The following is a 22,427-nucleotide window of genomic DNA, read 5'->3' as shown; positions in this document are numbered from 1 at the left end:
AAAGACAAACTAATAAGTAAGCAACCAACTAATGGCAGAGACTCCGCAGAGTCTCAGTCTGCGGAGCCCTGCTACCTCTGAGCTGGACTCCCAGCCCTGGTGTTCAGAATGTAATTCCAGACTTTACAAACTACTTTAGGCTGAGTTTTATTCTTCTGCTAGTTTTATCTCAGGCCATCACTGCTTGTTTGTTGCCTTGATTTGAAAAGAAAAAAAAATATTCTTATGACAGTCAAGTAAATTTGCATAGCTCTAATTAGCTGGGATTAGTTTTCCTGGGGGAATGGTAATGATGCCCCGAAACGGCAAATAATAATTGAGAACCTGATGAAGCTTACACGCGTCTGAATGACAGTCATTACATCTTTAACTCAGCTGTGATTGAAGTTCACTAGGGATCATGAAGGCTCTTTGTTCTCGCTGATGAATAGATCACATTTCAACACGTCTTATCTCCTACATATCAAGGAAGGAAGAACTTGGCCCGTGTGGAAGAACAATAATTCTAACACCCACGTAATGCACGCCAGCTGCCAGGGGCTAAACTACACGCCGCGAGTCCTGGAATCTTCTAGCTATCTCCAGGAAGCAGCGCTATCATTATCTTCACTGCACAGGCGAGTAGCTGCCCATGTCTGACTTTCCCTCGCTAGCAGGGAAGAAGCCAGAACTCTCACACAGGGGGTCTGACTACAAAGACTGGTTGTTTAATCACCACATGGTACCATTCTCAGCATCTATGGATCTATGACCATGGCGGAGCAGAAGCTAACTACACGGACCACCTGAAATTGAATTGAACAAGTAAGAAAATAATAAGCAGGCATTTTTCACATCGGAGAAAGATATCCAGCAGATGTCAGTGGGATGTGGGATTTCTTAAAAACCCATCAATGTTGCCTGCTTTTCACAAATGCTGTCTATTGACAACAACGTGGAGAAGAAGGAAATTTGGGGAGCTTTATTGGGTTCTTTAGGCTAGTTGTCTGCAATATCAAAAAGAAGTAAGCAACTACGTAGCTAAGGGGTCTCAGAAATAACTCTGCTTAGCAAAAAAAAAACCAATTAAATAAAGAAGGATGAAGACATGTTTATCAGTTCTTACAGTTGAGAGGTGAGAGGGGATCCCACCCCTAGATACTGTCTAGACTGATTTTTCTTCTCTGCCCCGTCTGCATTTTGCTGTCCCGGGTACCCCCATAGCAGGTCATACCAAGAACACATGGGTGGGCACCTCCAACAGGGGCTCCTAGTGAAAGAGGAGGTCCATCTCCCTCCCCAGCTTGTGGGAATCTGTTTGCTGTTCTCACCCTTTGACGTAGATATCACTCATCTCCTCCCCCGTGATGCTCTTCTCATCCAAGATGACGTCCTTGGTGTTCCAGATGATGACACGCAGGTAGTACCTGGAACACAATGCATTTTGGAAGTGTGCTGCTTCTGGTCCCAGATGGAGTCCCTGCTCCAGGGAACCCGGGTCTTAGGTGTACTCACTTCTTGGCTTTCCTGGGAGTGATGTTGAAAGGGGGGCCTGGTGGTCCTAAACTTTTGGGGAAGACATCTACCCACATCTGAAGTTTTCCCTAAACCATACACAGAGGAAAGAAGGCGGGAGTCACATATGGGAGAAATCATGGTTTTCTTTTCCTTTTGGCAGTATTGAGCACGGACCCCAGGCCTTCCCACATGCTATGAGAGCCCTCTGCCACTGAGACATAAAACCACGTCTTCCATCCCATTTCTTAAGAGAAACCACTTCTGCGCACTTGCTGATTTACTATTCCACATGGAAGGCCATAATGGATAAAAGAGCAAACCAAGGTTAAGCTTGTCTACAGTGTGATTTAGGCCACTTGCTTTCCATTCTCACCCCAAGAGTGATAGAGCTCATTCACCCATTTGTATCGTGGCCCAAAATTACCCTGTTAATAAAATGAGGGGCTTACTATTACTAACCCAACCGCCAGTGCAAACACTCATGCACGCTCACGCACACGGGCACACACACACACACACACACACACACTCACTCTCAAACATTTAAAACCGAGTCCTCCCCCTCACGCCGCCACTCTATCTGATGTCACATTGCTTCCCGAATTCAGCCTCAACCCCAGTGGACTTCCCACTTACCTTAGGGTGACAAAATGGCAATAAACTTTGTAAAAGAAAAACAACCTCATTCTGTGAGGTGATTCTAAAACAATAACTCGGTCTCCAGAAAGGGAGGATTTTTGGGGATAGCACTGCCACCATGCCAGAAGAGAACCCGTATGAGAGAAGGGGCAGGGCCTGCTCTGACACTTGTGCTGCCATCTTGGTGAGGCCCTGGTCTGATCTTTGACTACTATGGACCAAGCCTTTCTACTCCACTGGAATGTTCTTCCAGACAGGTACAAATGCCAGTTTAAAAAAAAACACAAACTATCCAACCATTCAAATCAATTTATAATCTCTACATTATTTTTGGATCTTGTATGGACTCTGCCTTCAGACAAACGTAGACTGGTCTTTGAGAAGTTTGCCAAGGAAACCACTGGATTGGCTTCCTAAGACATTGCGATCAAAATGAATTACCTGGAACCCTTGAAAAGGAATATATTTTACTATGATCCTGATGCTTTTCCAACTAATCTCTAGGCTCAGGGCTCCGCCATACATCAGGCACACCACAGGACATTAGGCATCCAGGCGTCGCCTAAGATTAAGCCTCAGTCTGAGTCTAAGGCTGCAGGCAGGCGCGAAGGCAGGCTGGAACCTTCTCAGGAAGAAAGCTTCCTCACTTGGTCAGCTCTCCAGGCTCCATCTAGGATTGATGGGTGGGAGGCAGGCGAGCAGGATGGATAGGCTTTGAGCAGAGAGGAGAAGGAATAAGAACAAGAAATCAAAGTGTAGCATGGGATAAAAGCAAATTGTGACAAAGCTATCTAGAAGCCATGGCCACTTCTGAGTGGTAAAAGGACAGCCAGGCCAGGGATGTTACCCAGAGAAACCTTGTCTTGAAAAAAACAAAAATAAACAAGCAAACAAAACAAAACAAGCATGTCTATCATCTTATAGTAGGCACTGATGATATTTGCTTCTAGTAAATTAATATTTATTAAAGTGTGAGCTCCTAGCTACTTATAGCAGAGTCCCTCGAGGTGTGTATTAGAATTCACACTCCTGGCCTTATTCCAGGCCTCCGGTACCTAAATCTCTGTGGACACAGCCTGGAAGCATCCAGTATCCCAAGCTTCTACGTGGATTACTTTGTATTTGAATGTGCCTCACTTTGCTCCTCCAGAAACTAGGTCTATTTTCTGGGGCTTGACTTGCACGGTCCCTTTGACCTACTGTTTGTGTACTGTGCCCTTACTTCCTTGACTCTGAACTCAGGGGGTACCTCTTCTCCAAGTCAGGCCAAGCTCAGTTTGTTCTCTTGGTTACATGGGCTGCTCCAGGCTAGACAACTGTGCCACATTGGGACACCCGGTCCCCGAGTACACAACACAGAAGAAAGTATGCAGGACTCCGCGACACACAGACTCAGAGGAAGATGGTGACAGCAATGAAAGGATTCGCCAGCACCAGGAACAGAAACAAAGACAAAGGGAGACCCTGGCTTGAGTTGGTTTTGAATCGTAGATAATCTCTTGTCGGTATTTAACGAGATCCCTGAAAATCTTTGCAATAAACTCCTTCGGGATGAAACTGGTTTGAGTTTCTGTTCTGGTTCTTACAGATTTAAAAGGATGAAGGCATGTTTCAAGAGGCAAGCCCATCAGTGATCGCCACTGCATTTGATGAGCAAGCGGGTTGTGGGTCCCCCTTTACCTGGGAAATGTTAGGTTGGAAGGTGCTGTGCAAAGTCCTTGTCTCCACATGCTCAGGGACCAGCCCCTGAGTCCTGAGAATATGGAGGGCAAGACGCTCTTCAGGGGCCCCGAGGTGCTGGTGCAGGGTTTTGTTGGCTTCTGGAATGCAAAGTTGCATTGAGTTAGGGAGGAACAGCCAGGAATAATCCAGCCCCCAACAATTTGCAGCGTATCATCCCAAACTTTGTAAAAAAAAAAAAAAATGCTCAGGCGTCACCAGTATGTACAGCGTCAGTATGGACTTGTGAAGGACTGAATGGATACAAACAGCTCCTGACTATGGGGCCTTCCCTACTGAGACTCACACCTACCTTGTATTCTGCCAATAAAAGAGAGCAGAGCATACTAGAACGGGTGGATAGTTCGTATTTACTTTTGTAGCACAGGCTTGCCACCATCTTATTTCCTAGCCTCTCTTTGCAACTAGTCAGATGTGGCCATGAGACCAAGTTCAACTAGAAGACAACATGAACAGAATGACGTGTTCATCGTTTCTGGATTCAGCCCTCTACCTCGGATGCAATCTGTGCCTTTCTCTGATGAATGTGGAGGAAGCAAAAAGCCTGGATGCTTATCCTGAAGAATAGCAGAGCTGGAAGAGGAAAGCGCCCTCACCCCATGATGTGCTGGCTTAGATGGAAGGCCACCCTAAACTTCCAATGTGCTAAGCCACTGAGATCTGGAAGTTCATCTCTTACAGCAGCAAGCACCATTGCAGCATTTCAAAACAGGGTCCCTCAGTTCTCAGACATCTCTTCCAGGAAGAGAGGTGGGTTCACTATGTTTTCATTTTTAATTTGGAGACAGAGTGAAACCAGAGAACATGAGAAACGAGGCTGTGTGATTTTTTTGGAGGTTAAGCATGCCAGGCTGGGATGTTCCTGCCTTGTTCTCTCGGGTCACCCTCTCTGAGGAAGTTGCTCTTCCCGTGAGGAGTCTGAGGACTCAGAAACTGCCCTGTCAGAAAGGTCTGTGTAGGTGGTCTGGCCATCAGTTCCAGGAACAGGCGGCCACAAGGACCAGCTCCAGGCATGACCTACCATGTCCAGAGCCCACCACTTGGGCTCTCAGATGACTGCAGCCCTTTGAGACATCTTAGGGGGCAGCACTCAGCTGAGCCATTCCTGACTTCCCGACTCCTCAAACTCTTAGAAAAACAAAACAGTTGCTCCCAGTTGCTAAATTTGGAAGTAGCTGAACATCACGATGATGATCACAGATTCTGGTGGGTCTTTGATGATTTGGGGGTCACCTTTAACCACTAGACCATGATGCTTTTTTATTCATTCTCTTTTACCTTGGCAAGTTCATACATTAACCATAGCATCGGCAGCTCTTTAAGCATCTAATCACCCCTGAGATTGATTGTATCTTCTTCAGAATGGAGAGAGAGAGAGAGAAGTTTCTCACAATGTTAATAATCAAGCTGAGGATCGGGAACCAGCTTCACCCCCACATGTCTTTGCTCAGCTTTACCAGGCGTCTTTGAAGGCCAACCCCATCATGACCCTCTTTGGGAGTCCTACCCCTTCCCATCCCCCGAGGCCATAGGAGCATCCTATAGTTCATATGCTAGGAAACACATTTCCATCACTGCCTCAGTGTGGCTAACAGGGTATGTATAGGATGGATGTGTCATGAAGGGGCAGGACCCCAATCTTAAACTTGAGACAGACGGGAACAAAGCAGATGATTTGTTTTGCCCACAGCATCCCTGAGGCTTCTCAAGAGAGGACTCAAATACGATGGAGCCAGTCTCTCTTTCTGTCCCTCTCTGCTCTCTTTCTCTCTCTCTCTCTCTCTCTCTCTCTCTCTCTCTCTCTCTCCCCTATCTTTTGGGATTTCTCTGTGTAGTGCTGGCTGTCCTGGTACTTGCTCTGTAGATCAGGCTGGCTTTGAACTCAGAGATCTGCCTGCCTCTTCCTCCCAAGTGCTGGGACTCACAGCAAGTATTACCAGCACCTGTCTGTGATGGAGTCTCTTTGGGGTAGAATCTCTTTCACTGTCATTGGAACATTTTTGAGCTGATTGTGTATTACAGGAAAATTGGCAGATAAGAAAATGTGTCCGCTGTGACACCTGCGGCTTTTGTTTAGGTCAGATCAGACATACAGTCTCGCATGGAATCACCGGGTGCTGCCTTGGCCCACACCCCCCCCCCTACGCAGCAGCGGAAGCAGGTTATCACATTGTGCTTTACAACAACCACAGTTTTCTGCTCACCAAACTCGTCCAGATGGTAGTCTCGTCCTCCGTATCTGATCCTGCTTCCGTCTTCAGAAAGGACAGGTGGTGGGAAGCCTTTGAACCTGGCTACGTTTTGAAGCAACTGTGTTGGCCTCAGCTGATCTCTCCAGGTGTTGATTCCAGAACTGTGGACAGAACCACAGGCCTGGAGTTACTCCAGGTGCACAGTGTTCCACACAAGTGTCCAGGGGCACGCGGCTAATCGGGGAGGGACAGGTCTACACATGGTGTCTCCTGGACACCTCTCTCAGAGGTGGAAAACCCACATAGGACTTTGGCTTCAGCCAACTCATCATTTTTTTTTTTTTTATGTCCAGTTCCCTCTTCAACAGAAATGAGGAACCTGGGATCACCATAGCCAGAGAGACAAATTCAAAAACCAGAAGTGACTTGCAGTCTTATTGGATGCTTGGAGAGCCACTGGTTAGCAGCAGGGGACACTGGACATAAAATCTTTGCAGCGTGGTAGGGGTCGAAGGGTGGATAATTGGTAGTTAACAATCAATCGCTGTTTCTAAAAACTAGCGAATCCGTGCCATGACACCTGCCTAGCCTAAGTCCCTGGCATCAGGAGCTCAGGAACAGGAGAGAGGACTGGTTCTCAGAGCACCGACGACAGCTGTGTCATACGCATGGCTCTGCTTGGCTCCAGCGACCACCACTTCAACAGACTATCATATGAATGAGGCAATGTGGTGGTCCTAGGTCATCCTCAGATAACTTTGCCAAAAATGACGCTTGATGGATCAAAAGAACCGCGGCACACTGAAGCGAGGCACCAAGGGAGCCAGAGTCCCACAGCCTCCCCAGGAGAGAGCCTCAGGTACAGCAGCCCCCCTCCACTCACGGGGGAGCAACTTACACACAGTACTGTTCAGGAAGGCCGCAGTGGGACCCGAACCGGGACAGGAAGCGGTTCTCCAGGTCGATGATAGTTTCTCCCACCTTCTCATCTCGGGTGAAGGTGTCGTAGTCATAGACCGAGATTTTCAGGTCTTTCTCTTGAGGCAAGTAGCAGCTCAGTTCATACATTCTGGGGGGGGGGGCACATATAGAATGATCACATACAGCCTTCTGTGTGGCTCCAGAAACCAAGACTCAAAAGAAGAATTGCCAAGCGGTGGCGATGTTTGGGGAGGACAACTGGTGTGGGTGGGGAGAAGGGAAAAACAGTAGACACGAGTAATAAAACAACGAGAGAGTGCACGCTCGCTCAGGAGAAGAGCCCGGGCTGATTACCTATGTTCCAATCCCAGCTATGACACTCACTTTGCCAGCCTCTCTGCTCGGTTTCTCCTCTGCGAAATGATCATATCAGCTCTTATCACCTAATCTAGTCTAAGAACCAAGTAAAGAGATGTCTAGGAAAGATTTAGTAAGAGAGGGTTGATTAAAGCTTAGGATATTATAATAATACATTATATCGCTAATTTTAGTATTACCACCTTATCACCTGGGACACTTTTCTCCTCTCTCCAGGAAGATGGATAAGGCACCCGATCTACAGCCATTTGTCTATATACCACTTCATTCTGTACTCGGAAGGACACAGGGGCCATGCATGAACTTGCATAGTGTGCCATGTAGGGAGCCTGCCAGGACCTCTGGTTCTGCCACAGATTCATTCAGTTCTTAAACCTTTTCTATGGAATCCACATTAGAATGTCAATACTTCTGAGATGCAGAGAGATAACGCAACAGCTATCATACTGGTGGGTGAACTTTGGGGTCCAGGGGATGCTGGCTGCACGCGCCAGCTGCAGACAGGCAGAGCTTAGCTTTAGTATCGCATTGTTCCCGGAGGGATCCCTCTTATTCCAGGTGCTCAGTACATTTGACTGAAGGAGAACTGTGCAAGGTCCCCTCCTCTGGGCTTCCTCTTGTTCTTGTTACACTCTGGTTGGGCAGGCTTTTGCCCTGTGAGCCAGGAAGGAGTGTGCAATGGCACCCTGGAAGAAAGCCTCCTGAATGTCTCCTGCAACAATCTCAGAGACTGCTCCAGATGCAGCAGCTACCCTGAGGTTCCAGGTAGGCAGTGACTGCAGGGAAAGGGGTACTTGTGTCACAATCACACACAAATCATCAAAGCCAATGTGGGCACCAGGTGCAGACAGTATGCAGACATGCACACAGCTCAAATACCCCCCCCACACACACACACAATAGCCGAGTGCTGTGGCACACACTTTTAGTGCCAGTGGTTGGGAGGCAGAGACAGGTGGATCTCTGTGACCTGCAGTTCAGCCTGGTCTACATGTTGAGTTCCAGGAGAGCCAGGTTATGTACAAAGATCCTGTCTCAAAAACACAACAATAAAAAAAAAAAGCAGTAAGCTGGGCATGGTGTGCACTCCTATAATCACAACAATCCAGAGACAGGAGAGGGTTGCTGCAAATTTGATGCCAGCCTGGTCTACATAGTGATTTCTAGAATGGCCAGGATTCTACAGTGAGTGAGATCCTGTCTCAAGGGAAGCAAAACAAAACTCTATAAGTATCTTGGGTGTTCTGGTTTGACTAAGGAATGTTCTTCTCCCATGAGATATCAATTTTTTTAAAGAAATCTTTTAGTTTATTATTATTGTGTGGATGAGTGTGGGCACCACAACCCACACAGGAGGTCAGAGGACAGCACTCAGGAATTTACTGTGATCTAGAGAAGCCAGAATGAACAATGGCCAAGAACAAAGGCCTTGTGGTTTCTTTCTCAAGCCCTGTCCCAGAGTCTCTCTGCTGAGAAATAAGCCACTTCCCAAGACTGAGGCCCCAGCCTGGGGTCACCAGCTGGATGGACGGAAGTCTGTGCATCCCCCGAGACAGCCACTGGCCTGGCAGAGCCTGACAGCATCCCTTCCTCCCAGGGTGGCTCTGAGAAAGACTTTCCTGCCGCTTAGTTAAGCTTGTGCTGGCACCACTGAAACAGGCCATTCAGACAGGGCCGCCTTTCTGCCTTCAAAGCTGACTCTGCCTGCTTCCCAGTCTCCTTCGCACGGAGCCCTCCTTCCTGCCCTGCGTGCCTTTTCCTGTCTAGACCTTGGGGCTGGATCAGTGGAAGAAAGGGAAAATGATCACATTGCTGTGCCAGAGGATTACTTCCCCTCCCTGGGCCCGGCACTCAGCCTAGGGGTACGCAGCATGGAGGGTGTTCGTGTGCAGGTGTCTGAGGGTATGCGTGTGTGCGCATGTATACACACATGCTGGGGGCCAAGTGGGTGGTCCTTTGCACATGTATGTTCCTGCCTGTGAGGATGGTTTGTTTGAATCTAAAACTGGATGACCAAGATTTGTGCATCTGCATGTATGAGTGCATGCATGCGTGTGTGTGTGTGTGTGTGTACATATAAGCATGCATGAGAGAGACAGACACAGAGATGCAGAAAAAGACAAAGAGGAATATATGTAAGGCATAAAGTAATGAGAAGGTAGGCCATAGGGCAAACAGGAATAGTGCTCTCCCACTTAGCAAAATTTTGGGAGAATAATGCCACCCCCGTGTGTGTGTGTGTGTGCATGTATACATATATGCAAAGTATTGCATTCATTTGTGCATGTGGAAGCCAGAATGTCTTCCTTTATCATTCACTGCCCTTTTTTTTTTTAAAAAAAAAAATTAAGAACAAAGTAGAACGGTGGTGGTGCACACCTTTAACCCCAGCACTTGGGAGGCAGAGGCAGGTGAATCACTGTGACTTCGAGGTCAGCCTGGTCTAAAGATCTAGTTCTAGGACAGCAAAAGAAACTCTGTCTAGAAAAACCAAACCAACCAAACAAAACAACAACAACAACAAAAAACCCAAGAACAAATATTTTTAGTTCTTAATTTTGTGTGGGGAGTGGGCAGTATGTGTGACAGTGCACGGGTTAAGGTCAAAGGGCAGCTTTTGGGGGTCAGTCCTTCCCTCTCACCCTTTTGAGGTTGGTTCTCTCTTGTTTCTGTTCTGTGCTGCACACTGCACGCTAGCTGGCCAGAAAGTTTCTGGATGATTTTTCTGTCTTCTCTTCCCATCTGGCTACAGTAGTGTTGGGATTGCAGATGTGCACAGCTGCCTCTGATTGGCCCTCCCTCCCTCCCTTCCTCCCTCCCTCCCTCCCTCCCTCCCTCCCTCCCTCCCTCCCTTTCTTCCTTTCAAGGATTCCAGGGATGGAATTTGGATTCTCAGAATCCTGTGGCCACATCTTGTACCCACTGAGCCTGTAGCCTCTGCCCTCTACCTTATTTTACAGATGTAAGAGCTGGGGATCCAAACCCCAGCCCTCATGCTTGCACAGCTGGTCACAGAATCATCTCCCCAGCCCTTCCTCACATGTCCGGCACAACAAACATTTCTCTACAGACGGTAGCTGTGCTCTGAGTATGAAGTACTGCCAAGGGCTCTGGGAAAGCCTGGAGCTGCGACTGTGGAGCTAGCCCCGTCTGTCTCTGTCGCTGATCTTGCAGCTTGTTGACAGAGCTGTGGGGACTTGTGTGTTCAACTGAGACACAGGGCTCCTAACCCTGCCATTCCCAGCCAGGGAGTCTAATGCAGGAGAAAATCAGACCTGGACAGGACAGAGTGCGGTGCCGACACCATGAAGACACTGGGGTCATAGGGCGTGGGTTCCAGTACGACCTCTGCCTATGGCCAGGAGAACATTAGGCACACATTCTCTCTGGGCCTCTTTTGTACCCTTCAGAGTTTCGTGAGATTGTCTGAGATGTCTTCTTTAAATAGCTCATCAGAGGACCTGTTCAGTCTGAATGCTCAGCAAATTAATTATTACTGAATATGGAAAGTGCTTACAGCTGATTAATGCTGGTTTTACTTAACAGTCATCTGGCATTGGTAGCAAAGACATCTCTGACAAGAGTTATGTAATGGGGCTGATAAGATGACTCTTGGGCAAAGGCTTCTGCTGCCAACCCTGACGACCTGAGACCAAGTCCTGGGGACCAAGTTGTCCCTGACTGCCACATGCACACACACACATGTTCACAGAAGTGACATAAATAAAGATGTTTTAAAAATATAGATGTTATAGCCAGAAACGAGTCAAGGTTGTAACCACAAAGAAAACAATGCTGTGCTAAGGATCTTGGGGACATAGATTCTCTGTCCCATCCCTTTGCACCCTCCCTTCAGGGACATGTTCACTGGATCACAAGGAGAGTGCCAGTCTAGCAAACAGCCCACTCTAGCCTCTGGAAGCGAAAACAGGATTTATTGGCGGTTGAGCCCCAACCACTCCAACTGCCCCCAATGCTTAATGTCCCATGGGGCCTTGCTTTCCACCCAACGATTTGGGACAGAGCTCGACCCAGAGAAACCCATATTTGATTTTTCCCTCATGGTCCTTCCCAGTCCTTCTACTTCTGCCTACTTCCCTGACATGGCTACACGCCCCCAGTATGAGCGCCTCGAACAGGGCAGGGCACCTTTTGTGAGGGAGGAATGTTTTGAACTGTTGGTTACCTGCCGAACACTGGGTTGAGAGTGTTGGGAATGTAATGGTCTCGGTCTTCAATGACTTTTTTGCCCAGGGTTATTTTGATGTAAGGATCACACTGTGGAGACAAGACGGGTGAGATGTTATATCATCGCGGGGTGCAAACTGAAGTCAATCTCGGGGATAGACTTGGTTTGTTTCTCTACTCCCCAGGGATGACAAAGGAGGCGCTGGGGCACCCGAGGGCCTCAGATGAGCTCGGTGCAAGGTTTTCCTTTGGGTGGCAGGGAGCCAGTGTACCTTTCGAGCAGTTGTGTGGGTGAGAAGGTGGGGTTGGGTGGAGGTAGGGGTGACCTGGCTCGGCTCAGGCTGGGCTTGTGACTGGAGCAAATCTTGTCCCGGGTCACATCAGTAACATGAGAAGGATGAACTAAAGAGCCCTAAGCATCACCCCCCAAAGCTCTTAGGTAAATCCCCATGGGGCCAATCCTCCTGCGCATATTGTTTTGATAGAGTATCTTTCTCCTAGTGAGATAACAGACGCCCAGCAAGAAAGAAGGTGACAATTACCATGGCTGATGACTGTAATTATCCTGCTACAGGAGAAGGCCCCACACCCAAACTCTTACCAGGCCATTGTTGTCCTGGGGCTGGAGCTCTAAGCCTTGAACAATGTAGATCCTAACCGTGCATTCCTGTGGGACACTGTCAGGCAGTTCCCGAAACTGCCTGGGAGGAGCTGGCACATTGGGGTCATCGGGCAAGGGATAGATTCGGAAGGAACCCTGAGAGAAAGAGAGAGAGACACACACATACTGATGACTTCAAAGGCCCTGGCCACTGAGTAAAGGGTTCTTAGGAAATGTCCCCCTCTTTAGAACACACAGGGTCCCCTCCATATCACGCAGTTGGGCAATGTGGATCTGTGTTTGTGGAAGAAACAACATTCATTGGCTCTTGGGTGAGTCCAGTAGGGAACACGACGGGATTCTATAGCCATCACTTCAGAAGAGGGCAGATTAGGAAGCAGGTGACAACCTGGACAGGGGGTGGAGGTGACTGGTCAGTGTGACGGAAAGTGGTGGCAAAGAGGTAAGAAGTTTAGATTACTTTGGAAATGGGAGTAGCCCAGCCCAGTGGAGTACTAAGGTGGCTCCCCTTCTGTGTCAGCCCTGCCTGCCTGGGCCCCACTCCCAGGGAAATCCATGCTCAGCTTCAGGTCTCAGCGAGAGAGACTGCAAACTTTGTTCTGAAACCAGCTTAAGTGCAGGGAAAGGCATCGGAGTTGGGATTAGGATGTTTGGGCCTTTGTTCTGGCCAGCTGCATTAAGGAACATGTCATGAAGCAAGCAACCACTGAATACTGGGTGTGGAGGACCCAAAACTCAAGAACCAGAGTGTGGTACAAGATGCGAGATTAGTTTGACTCTATGCCCTATTGTTGGCTTAGTGGGACGCTAGGGCAAGGAGGATTTGAGACCCTGTGTCGGGTGTAATCCTCTGATCCATTAGCCATGTCTGCTATTGGCAAAGGATTAGGACAAGGCAGTGTTAGGTGCCCTGGCTCTGCCAAGTGTGCTTGGGAGGAGAAGCAGCAATCAAACCCAACAGGCAGTGAACCCAGACCTGTGGGAGCCCAGAGCATGGGTGAGTCATGCTGCCCAAAGCAATCAGGGGACTCTTGACAAACACTGACATTCGAGCTGGCTTAAAGCAGGAGCAGGGCTTGGTCAGACCACAGAGAGGAAAGGAAGGGCATCCAGGGAAGGAAGAGGGGCCTGGCCCAAGACTCTGCGCATCCATCCAAGAGGGCTTGCAAGGTGTGTTTGGGACTTGGGAGTGGTTCTTCCAGGCTGAAGGGACACTTGGCTTGCGAAAAGTCTGCTCGGCTTTGGAAGGAGCTGAGACCTGAACTGGGAAACCAAGAGGTGTGCTTAAGCCATTCAGACAGGGATCAGATTTGGCTGCAGACTGGTTGGAAGGAGAAAGGTGGTGAGGATCTTGGCCTGGGAACTTGCCATAATGATCCTGTGAAAAATCCCGGAGGGCAGAAGTGCAGAGGAGAAAGTGGGGCTTGGAAAGAGTTAGGCCTGGCGGATTCAAGCCTGGCTGACCCAAGCAGGGAAAAGCACACCCTGGCTCCCCTTTGCCCTTTCCTGTGGGCAGCTTTTCCTCCCAGCAGAGAGCAGAGGACCGTCTAATGCAATACTGTTCTGCTGCAGACATCTTCCCTCCATGATCCACAAAAGCAATGAAGATGAATTTAAAACGGGACGAAGACACATATTTGACTCACTTTGAACTCTCCTACCACAGATGGGTCTTCGTTCTCATCGGACTTGCCTCTGTACAACTTGAAGGTATCTGAGAAATCCGTCAGGCCCTCAAATTCAGCTACATCCTCCAGTTCACAGTCATAGATCTGGAAACCAGCAACAGAGTCTCAGTTTCTCATTAAAACACAGGCGGACTCTCAAGTCAACGGGACTGAGTACCAAAAGGCAGGAGGATGCGAGGGAACACATGGGACACTTAACTCTGCTGGTAGCGGCAGCATAAAACAACCTCTTGGGAAAATGCTGCGCTTCCTGTAGGGAGTTAAATATCCACCTATCCTATGGCCCAGAAATCATGATTCTAGGAATTTACCAAAGAGAAATAGAAACAAATCCTTGTAGTTCAAGAACGCCCACAGTGTCAGGAGAACAAGTTAACAAACTGTGGAGAGGGAGAGAAGGAGGAAAAGGGAGGAAAGAGGGAGGATGGAGGTAAGATAGAGTGTGGAGCTGACCCGCCCCCAGTCCAGTCTAATCCAATACTAGTCAGCAAGAAGAGAAACGACTAACACCACAACAACATGGTAAGTCTCAGCCGCCGAGAATGGGACCAATGGAGCCAAATGCAGGATGTTAACAAGTGTGAGTCCAGTTATATGGAGCACACCAGCAGGCAGAGCCAACCTAACATGGTAGAAAGTCAGATCTGTGGTCCACCAGTGGGCTGCGCTCGTGGGGACTGGCGTGAAAGGGGCACAGAGGAACTTTCTGTGTGTGGAAATGCTCCTCCCCTTGCCCTGGGTGCTGCTTTGCACAGGTGTGCACAACATCGAAACTTGGTGGAAGGATCCCTTTATGGCATACCAATGATATCTTGATTTAAAAAAAGACAACTATAAAGTGGACTGAAAGGAGAGAGAGGAAGGAGGGAGTCAGGGAGGAGAGGAAGGCGGAACATGATCCCCTCAGCTCAGTCTCATCGGGTTTTAACGTGATCACTTATGTGCTGGTGTTACTTAAGCCACACAAACATATCACGGCATCAACAAGCAAGGATACAGGTCCTTCTACTTTGATAGAGGGATGATTTTAACAACTAGATGCTTCTCATTTAATTTTATTTTTCTCTTATACCTTGCTCTGACTTGGATTTGCAGCTGACAGAGTTAGCAACTGAACAGAGAACTGGAAAACTCAGAGCATGATCAGAATCGTCCAGATGGCCACCTCTGCCTGGCTCTGCAGCTTCCTCCTGCACACATGTGCCCATGGTGGTGATGCAATGAGGCATACATGTAACAGAACAGTCCAGATGGCCATCCCTGACTGTCTCTGCAGCTTCCTCCTGCACATGTGTGCCCATGGTTGTGATGTGACAACCAGGGGCACATACATGTAACAGAATCAACGTTTCATGTAGCAAAACTGGTCACTGTTCACAAGACATAACGAAGCATGCTGACATCAATGGCTTTGCAAGGACACTGTGACTTCTGGGTCTCCCTGAGCCAAACAATTCTGGATAATTATTGGCCTAATTAGCATGGTACCAACCCATTCCTAACCTTCTGTCAGATGCCCCCAAGCTCCAAAGTGACAGTCACGCAACTATAACTCAGCAGCTTTCCTCAAGTCCTGGTACTTGGCAAAGGCGAACCTGTTGCAAGAGAGCTCTTCAGGAGACACTCCTGGCCCCTTTCCATCAGTTCCCACCAATGAGACCTTTTAAACCCAGGGCCTTTTGCATGTTGGGACTAGCTTTTCCCCACCCACAGACATAGGTTCAAGTACCTTGAGTTTGGAATAGCCTTTCTGAATATACTGTCCACATTTTTCATGCTCCCCCGAAGAAGCATAAAATTTACTCCACCAGTCAATGATTTCTTCCTCCTAAAGCCATGACAAAATGAAAAACATCTTTACTGACAGTCTGGATTTCTAATTCAGACAGGAAAAGCACTGTGTAGTAATAGATGAGAGGTGATTGACTGCTCTGAGATGACATGCTTCTGTTCATATGCACTGTGGGCAGCACGTTCATGATGATTCTGCTCAAGTAGACCTCAACCAATGACATGCATTTGGGGTGTGCGTGTGTGGTGCAGACATGCATGCACACATGTGTAGGAATGTGTGTGGAGGCCAGCGGACAACCTCGGGTGACATTGCATGAATGCTGTCACCTCCTGTGAGCAGGGTCTCTTACTGCCTGGGGCTCACCTATTAGGCTAGATTTGCTGGCCAGCAAACCCAGTCATCCTTCTGTCTCCATTTCCCCAGTGCTGGAATATAAGCATTCACCACTGTACTCCGCATTTTCACGCATATGCTGGGGCTAGAACTTGAATCCCCGAGCTTGTGAGCAAGCGCTGTACCCATTGCCATCTATCACCCTTGCTGCTAATGAAATGTGTTCGCTTCCATGTCCACATCTATATTAGTTTTTCTTAGATCTAATGCGTATGATTTATTAGTGTCTCTTTGTTTCTTTGCTGTTAATATTTGTTTCCACAGATAAATTAGCATAGCATTTCCAACATGTGCTTTCTATGACCTCATTTCTTTAGTTCTGTTAGCAGTAATACCAAGCTCTCTAAACTAGAAGTCAGGTGAGCTGGTTCTATCTCTAGACCTTAGGTTACAAGCCACAGTGCCTTGGGCAACTTGTTCTGCAATTCTGATCGTCAGTTTCTTCATCTAGCGAGTAAGATAGTAACAACCGGCTCCATCCGCCTCCTAGAGTTGATTTGGAAATCAAATAGGAAAGCGAACTCTGAAACACTTCACATGTGAAACAAAGGTGGGGAGGGTTATGGTTCATTTACACTAGTGACTCCAACTCCATCCTTGAAGATTCTGATTCAGTCATTCTGGGCTGAGAACTGGGTATTCATTATAGTCTCCCCCCAGGTGATTTCAGTTACAGCCAGACCTGCAAACCTCTTGTTTTGATGGTTCTTGGCTGGGCAGAAGAGATAGTATATAAGGCATTCAGAGTGTCTGCATAGATCTTAATCTCTTTTTTTCTATTTCTCTCCTTCCCTTTCTGCCTCCATTCCTCCTTCCCTCCATTCCTTCCTCCCTCCATTCCATTTTCCTTTCTTTCCTTTCTCCTTCCTTCCTTCCTTCCTTCCTTCCTTCCTTCCTTCCTTCCTTCCTTCCTTCCTTCCCTCCTTCATTCCTGCACAGGGTTTTGATACAGAGTTCAAACTAGCCCCAAACTAATCATCCTCCTGCTTCAGTACCTGCACGTACGTGTGCATATCCACACACCATACATATCTATACAAATAAAATCATAAAAGGTGTTTCTTTTTTGTACTTACAGATTTATGTATATAAATTCTTATATACATATGTATCTTTATATGCCTTTAGACGTATATCATACATATGTGTGTGCACACACATGTGTGTAGTTACAATGAGTTATTTGCCCTTTGTAGATCATCAATCCATCCCTGAACTTAGGAAAAATCTTTGCATGCCAGTTGTAGACAGGAAATACATGTATTGAACCAAGTGTCTTGTACATGTCAAACCAAGCTCTCTCCTTCTGAGCAGAACTCCCGACCCCATGAGTCTTAGATGTGCAGAAATATGTACAAAAGTTACCTTTTCTGACAGCTGAGCGTATGAGGTCAGTAGTAAGGAAAATCATACACAGGTCACGTGGATGTTTGGTTTAAGATCCCATGAACATTAGGTTTAAAGAGAAAGAGAGAGAAAAACATTATTTTCCTGCATACTTTACAATATCAGCATTTAACAGATCATCTAATTATTCCAGCCAAGAGCATCTTGTCATTGAACATATCTTAGAATTCTTCTCTGGAAACACACCACGAAGTTCCACACAGTACTTGAATGGTGTGGAGGTCTGCACCCATGTTGTGTTTTTAGTGGAGTTGGACTATACTGTGGTCAGCTAACATGGTGGATACACTGGCACGAGATACTCATTTTCCTTTTCCCAGCCTCTCATTCCACATAGCTCCAAAGCATGTCCCCAGTGTGACCTCATTCTCAACCCTTCGAGAGCTGTCCTGTAACAAGGTGTGCGTGACTGCAGGTCACCATGTCTATGCCTTTCCTGTGTTTTCCCCACCTCTGTGATACTACCACAGCAATCCTGACACAAGAAGAGTCTTCTAATACAAGGATGGTAGGTTTCTCTCTAGCCAAATCCTTCCCCTTGAATTCCTGCATGGAGAATTCGCCCCTGGTGTTAGGGCATGCCCAGGAGCGAGAGAAGGAAGAGCTGGAGTTTGCTAGACTTTGAGTTTCCTCCTGGGACTCTGGCTAAGCTCACCCTCTGAGACAGTGTGAGAAAATGCTACCCAGTCCCCCTTCCTGAAATCCCAACTTCCTTTCCAATGTAAGAGCAACTGTTCACTACTACACTTTTGTGGTTGCTGTGGGGAGGGCCACCGGCTTCTTCAGGTCCTCAGTATTCCTATCTAGACTGACCCTTGTTACAACAGAATTGCCAAGGGAGGCAGAGAGAATGAGATACATCAATTCTTCTTATTAGATCCATCCCAAAGCAAGATTAGGGTTAAATAATCACAGGTGGAGTGAGATTTTGGAGAGAGGAATTAAAAAAAAATCTTTTCACAGTCTCAGTGTCTTGAATGCAGGTATTTAGTCTGTTCATTTGTGTTTATTTTAAGTCATGCAGAACTGATTGAGGGTAAAGAACAGGCCATGATGAAAAGACATCCAAGACAAGTTGCTGACTTTAAATTTCAGGGCTAGTCCAGGAGGGTTCCTTCACTTCTGCTTGCTCATTATCCCGTGCGGAAAAGGAAGGACAGCAACTCATGTGACTTTCTTTCTTTCTTTCTTTTTTCAATCAAATAAATGAACTTGAAAATCCAATTCAAAGCATTACATGGCACGGGCCAGTCTTCCCTCTAGAATGATGGTATTGTCTAAAGGTCGCCTTTCACTCCAAAATCTGCTAATAGACCCCGGAGGAATTCAAGTCCTTAGACCACAATCCCCCAGTCCCGTGTATCCTCACGCATCTTATTATACATACATGCACTGTCCTTGGAGAAGCCATTTTGCTGAGTGCTGTCGACATACTGCTTAAGCACTGGAATTGGAAGGCAATTGTTGAGACGACCATGGAAGGATGTCTGTGCTGGCTGGCTGGCACTTGACCAATATGCCCCCCATCCTCGCTTCCTGCTTTTCTTTACGGAGCACTAAGCTCATCCGTTAAGAGTTCCCACAGACATCTTAGAGGATGATGCCGTCACGAAAGACTCAGTCTCCGGCCTCCAGTCCTCAGCAGCAGCATAGACAGACTCATTCATCCAGATACAAAGTCTAAATTGAGTTAGTGGTAATAACGCATACATTACATGTACGTGTGATACATGTAATAAAAGACATTAGTAAGCTTGCCATTGGCTCTTCCAAATCTCAACGTTGCTCATTAGACTTTACAGAGAGATGTAATGTCTACCTGGACAGAGGGACGTGGGTGTTCAAAGGAGATTTTATCTTTTCCTATCAACACAGAGGACCTCAATTAGGTGTGAGGGGAGCACGCCAGTTATAGTCATGTATAGTGTAGCGGGAATGTCTTGACACAACCATCTCCGGGCCTGCTACTCCTCCCGGTTAAATGCTGAGGCAAACAAACCTTTCATTGTGTGTTGCTAGAGTAGCCTAATCCGAGCACTGTCAAGAAAGGAGCGGAAATACTGGCGTGTAGTAATGACACTATTTTCCCTGTTCCCCAATAGTACTGAGGATGGCCCAATACCCAGAAGGCATACAGGTAGGATTGATTGGCAGCGGTTGGTGGTAAGCTGGAGGCAGAGTATCAAGTGGGATCTCACACTGCCTTTGCCCAGGGTAGTTGTGAAAATTCCTGTGAAGATCTTCAGTCTTAAGCGCATAGCTTCTCCCTAGGCAACTACTGTTGATACTTATTGATACTAATTAGGGTTATTTTCAATAAGTGAGCATAGTCATGTTGCCCTGTGGGATTGAGAATTTGATATTGTCGATCTGTGATTGTGGAGAATTGCCACGTAGTAGACTCAAACACAGCCTTCCAGAACTGGCTGTGGAGACCACATTTAACACAGTCCAGTTGTTAGTGAGTTTAATGCAGCGGGGAAGAAGTGGGTTTTTAAAAGGTGCCGTTTATGGACATAGCACATTAAAGCGCAATCATGTGTATTTTCCAGCCAGTGTGCATATTAAAACATGCTGTGAAAGTTTATTCTAAATGCCAAGAGAAACAGTGAGCTTTTCGGTTTTTTCTTTTCTCTGGGTTGAAATTCTCTTGTTCCTTCCTGTAGAAGTGGCTAGGATGGTTTTCAGACTGGATCCTGAGCAAAGATTCCCATCCACCTCTTACAGAGTGAATATAAAAACCCAGGGTGTTTCATGTACTGACAAATAGGGTCATTCCTAACCATGACATTCCAGCATCACACAGGGGAAAATCCTGACATGCGTGTTCTCACTATTGCTTTAAATGTTACAATTTGTTCTAGAGGCGTCTAGCACTTGGTATCACTTGGGCTGCCCCTACCAGCAGTTCTCCGTTCTTTATGCTTCTGTTTGAATTATGTACATGGATAATGTTTTAAGTATCCTAGGTGACTGACTAGTAGGGGCTGAAGCTGCTAGTACACACCCTAGCTTCTTAAATTGTAGGTTCTGACCTGGTGGGGGGGCGGGGGTGTCACAGGAAAGTTGACAATAGTGAAAGGTTTCTAAATGTGCAACAACTAAAATTTAACTAAAAATAAGTGTGTAATGAGTCCAAAGTGTTTCTGGCAATGCTTACCGATGCTGCACTGTGCAACTCCATTGTAAACTTGGTTCTGAATCCACAGCCCATGCATTTTTGCATTGTGTATGTAGTCACACCATACAACACCAATGAATGTCTTCTGAAACACCCCAGCTCAGGTCTGAGACCAGCATACACTCAGTGTTTCTATACACCAAGCTTTCTGCTCTCATAGAAACGTAATGGTTGAATGATGGAAAATAAAGACATGTTCTTTTCCTACCATATTCTTTATCATATAGGTGTCAAATTACTATATCTTTGGATTGCATTAGTTAGAATATTCAAGTTTTAAAGATTTCTATTTGAGTTTCATTTTTAAAAAAAAGTTAAATGAATTTTGGCTTGTATTTTGGACAGAATTTTCAACCATTTCTGAAATGGCCCCAAACTACTTCTGCCATTTTGAATTAGTACTACACATTTATGCAAAGTGGAGTCTCAGCGTTGATGACTATAAAATCAAAATACTAATCAACCATGAAAATTGTTAATGATGTTCTATGTCCTGCAGTATTACATATCCAGCTGAGATTTAATTTTTTATGTAAAAATGAACAAGCATGTCTATCTCATTAGAATACGAACTTGATTTTGTTTTAGACAAATGGTAAAATTATGTCTAGTAAAGAATTGTTTACACAAATTTTATAATTAATTATTAGTATATGTTTTATTTGTATATCTTATTTTACATACCTTTATACCTGGGGCTGTGTAAAAAATTCTCAGGTAAAAAAGGGTTATAAATAGAAAAATTTTAAGAAGGCCTGGTTGATAAATGTCTATGGATGAATATAAGAGTCAGATCTTGTTACTATTCAGCCCTTGTAAATTGGTTTGATGACCATTTTTTTAATAACCTTGGATGGTTGAATACACACATTGCTTAGGCATCTGGCATACAACCTACCTTAGAAGCCAATAATGGTTTGGTATCTTCTATTTCAATGACGACATCCCGACATGGGGGTGCAGACATAAGGGAGGCTGCAAGGCAAAGAACTTCATAATACAGGACACTTGGGACAACGTACTGGAGAGCATTCTACTTCCTGGTCAGTTGAGCAGCTATTGGACGGATGAGAGAGCTAACCTGGGTGAGACTCTCCAGGGGAGGACCACACCTGAATGTAGAAATGGCCCTACCCTCATCACCTTCTCAGAATATCAAAAGACTTTAGGCATTTTATAGGGGACTATGGGGCCTGCTTTTTCTTGGTTTGGGGTAGTTAACACAATTCCTACCCATGACAAGTGCTTGAAAAAGAATTGTGTTGGAGAGCAGAGAGGCAACGCTCAGGTAAAGGTAAGGTAAACTCTCATGTTTGATGCCAAGCCTGATGACCTGAGGAGTTTGGTTCTCAGGACCTCACAGCGGAAGGAGAGAAGTGACCCCTGCAAGTGGCCTCTACCCTTCCCCTAGGCACCACACCCATGCACACTGTAATAAAAATAGTTAAAAAGATTGTGCTGATTATGTAGGAGTGGGCACGAGGATGGCGAACCTGTGTCTAAAAGAGCCTCGTTTCCTTGGGAAATGGGATAGAGAAACACAGAAGAGGGGTGGAGGGAGATAGAGGACAGAGAAGGGGCTTAGAGAGAAGAGAAGCGGAGGGGAGAAGCGGGGAGAAGCAAAAGCAGGGATGTGTTTTCTCATCAGTGAGACGCTGCTGTTGTCTGTTCAGCCAGCCCTTGCTCTCCCAGTACACACAGAGGGAGAAGCCCATACCGTGATCTTACATGCAGTTTCGAGATGTATGCAACTCTGGATTTAGGATTAAGAGCGGGGGCTTAGGAA

The 22,427-nt window shown here is 46.6% G+C and overlaps 1 protein-coding gene across 3 annotated transcripts in view; it reads right to left on the bottom strand.

Moving 5' to 3' along the window:
- The window catches only part of Myof (myoferlin), a 147,917-nt gene that overhangs the window by 10,635 nt on the left and 114,855 nt on the right, over nt 1–22,427 (bottom strand). For all 3 annotated transcript variants that reach the window (XM_087907939.1, XM_087907941.1, XM_087907940.1), the window contains 11 exons: nt 21,540–21,616; nt 17,419–17,430; nt 15,595–15,693; nt 13,824–13,949; nt 12,157–12,312; nt 11,554–11,645; nt 6,967–7,137; nt 6,081–6,229; nt 3,817–3,956; nt 1,495–1,583; nt 1,311–1,406 (listed from right to left, as the gene is read on the bottom strand). In XM_087907939.1, the coding sequence (XP_087764065.1) occupies nt 1,311–1,406; nt 1,495–1,583; nt 3,817–3,956; nt 6,081–6,229; nt 6,967–7,137; nt 11,554–11,645; nt 12,157–12,312; nt 13,824–13,949; nt 15,595–15,693; nt 17,419–17,430; nt 21,540–21,616 (1,207 nt within the window). The remainder of the gene's footprint in view (nt 1–1,310; nt 1,407–1,494; nt 1,584–3,816; nt 3,957–6,080; nt 6,230–6,966; nt 7,138–11,553; nt 11,646–12,156; nt 12,313–13,823; nt 13,950–15,594; nt 15,694–17,418; nt 17,431–21,539; nt 21,617–22,427) is intronic.

Source organism: Myodes glareolus, chromosome 7 (assembly GCF_982192425.1).
Source record: "Myodes glareolus chromosome 7, mMyoGla1.1, whole genome shotgun sequence".
NCBI lineage: Eukaryota > Metazoa > Chordata > Mammalia > Rodentia > Cricetidae > Myodes > Myodes glareolus.
This window is presented reverse-complemented; position numbering and strand designations above follow the sequence as displayed.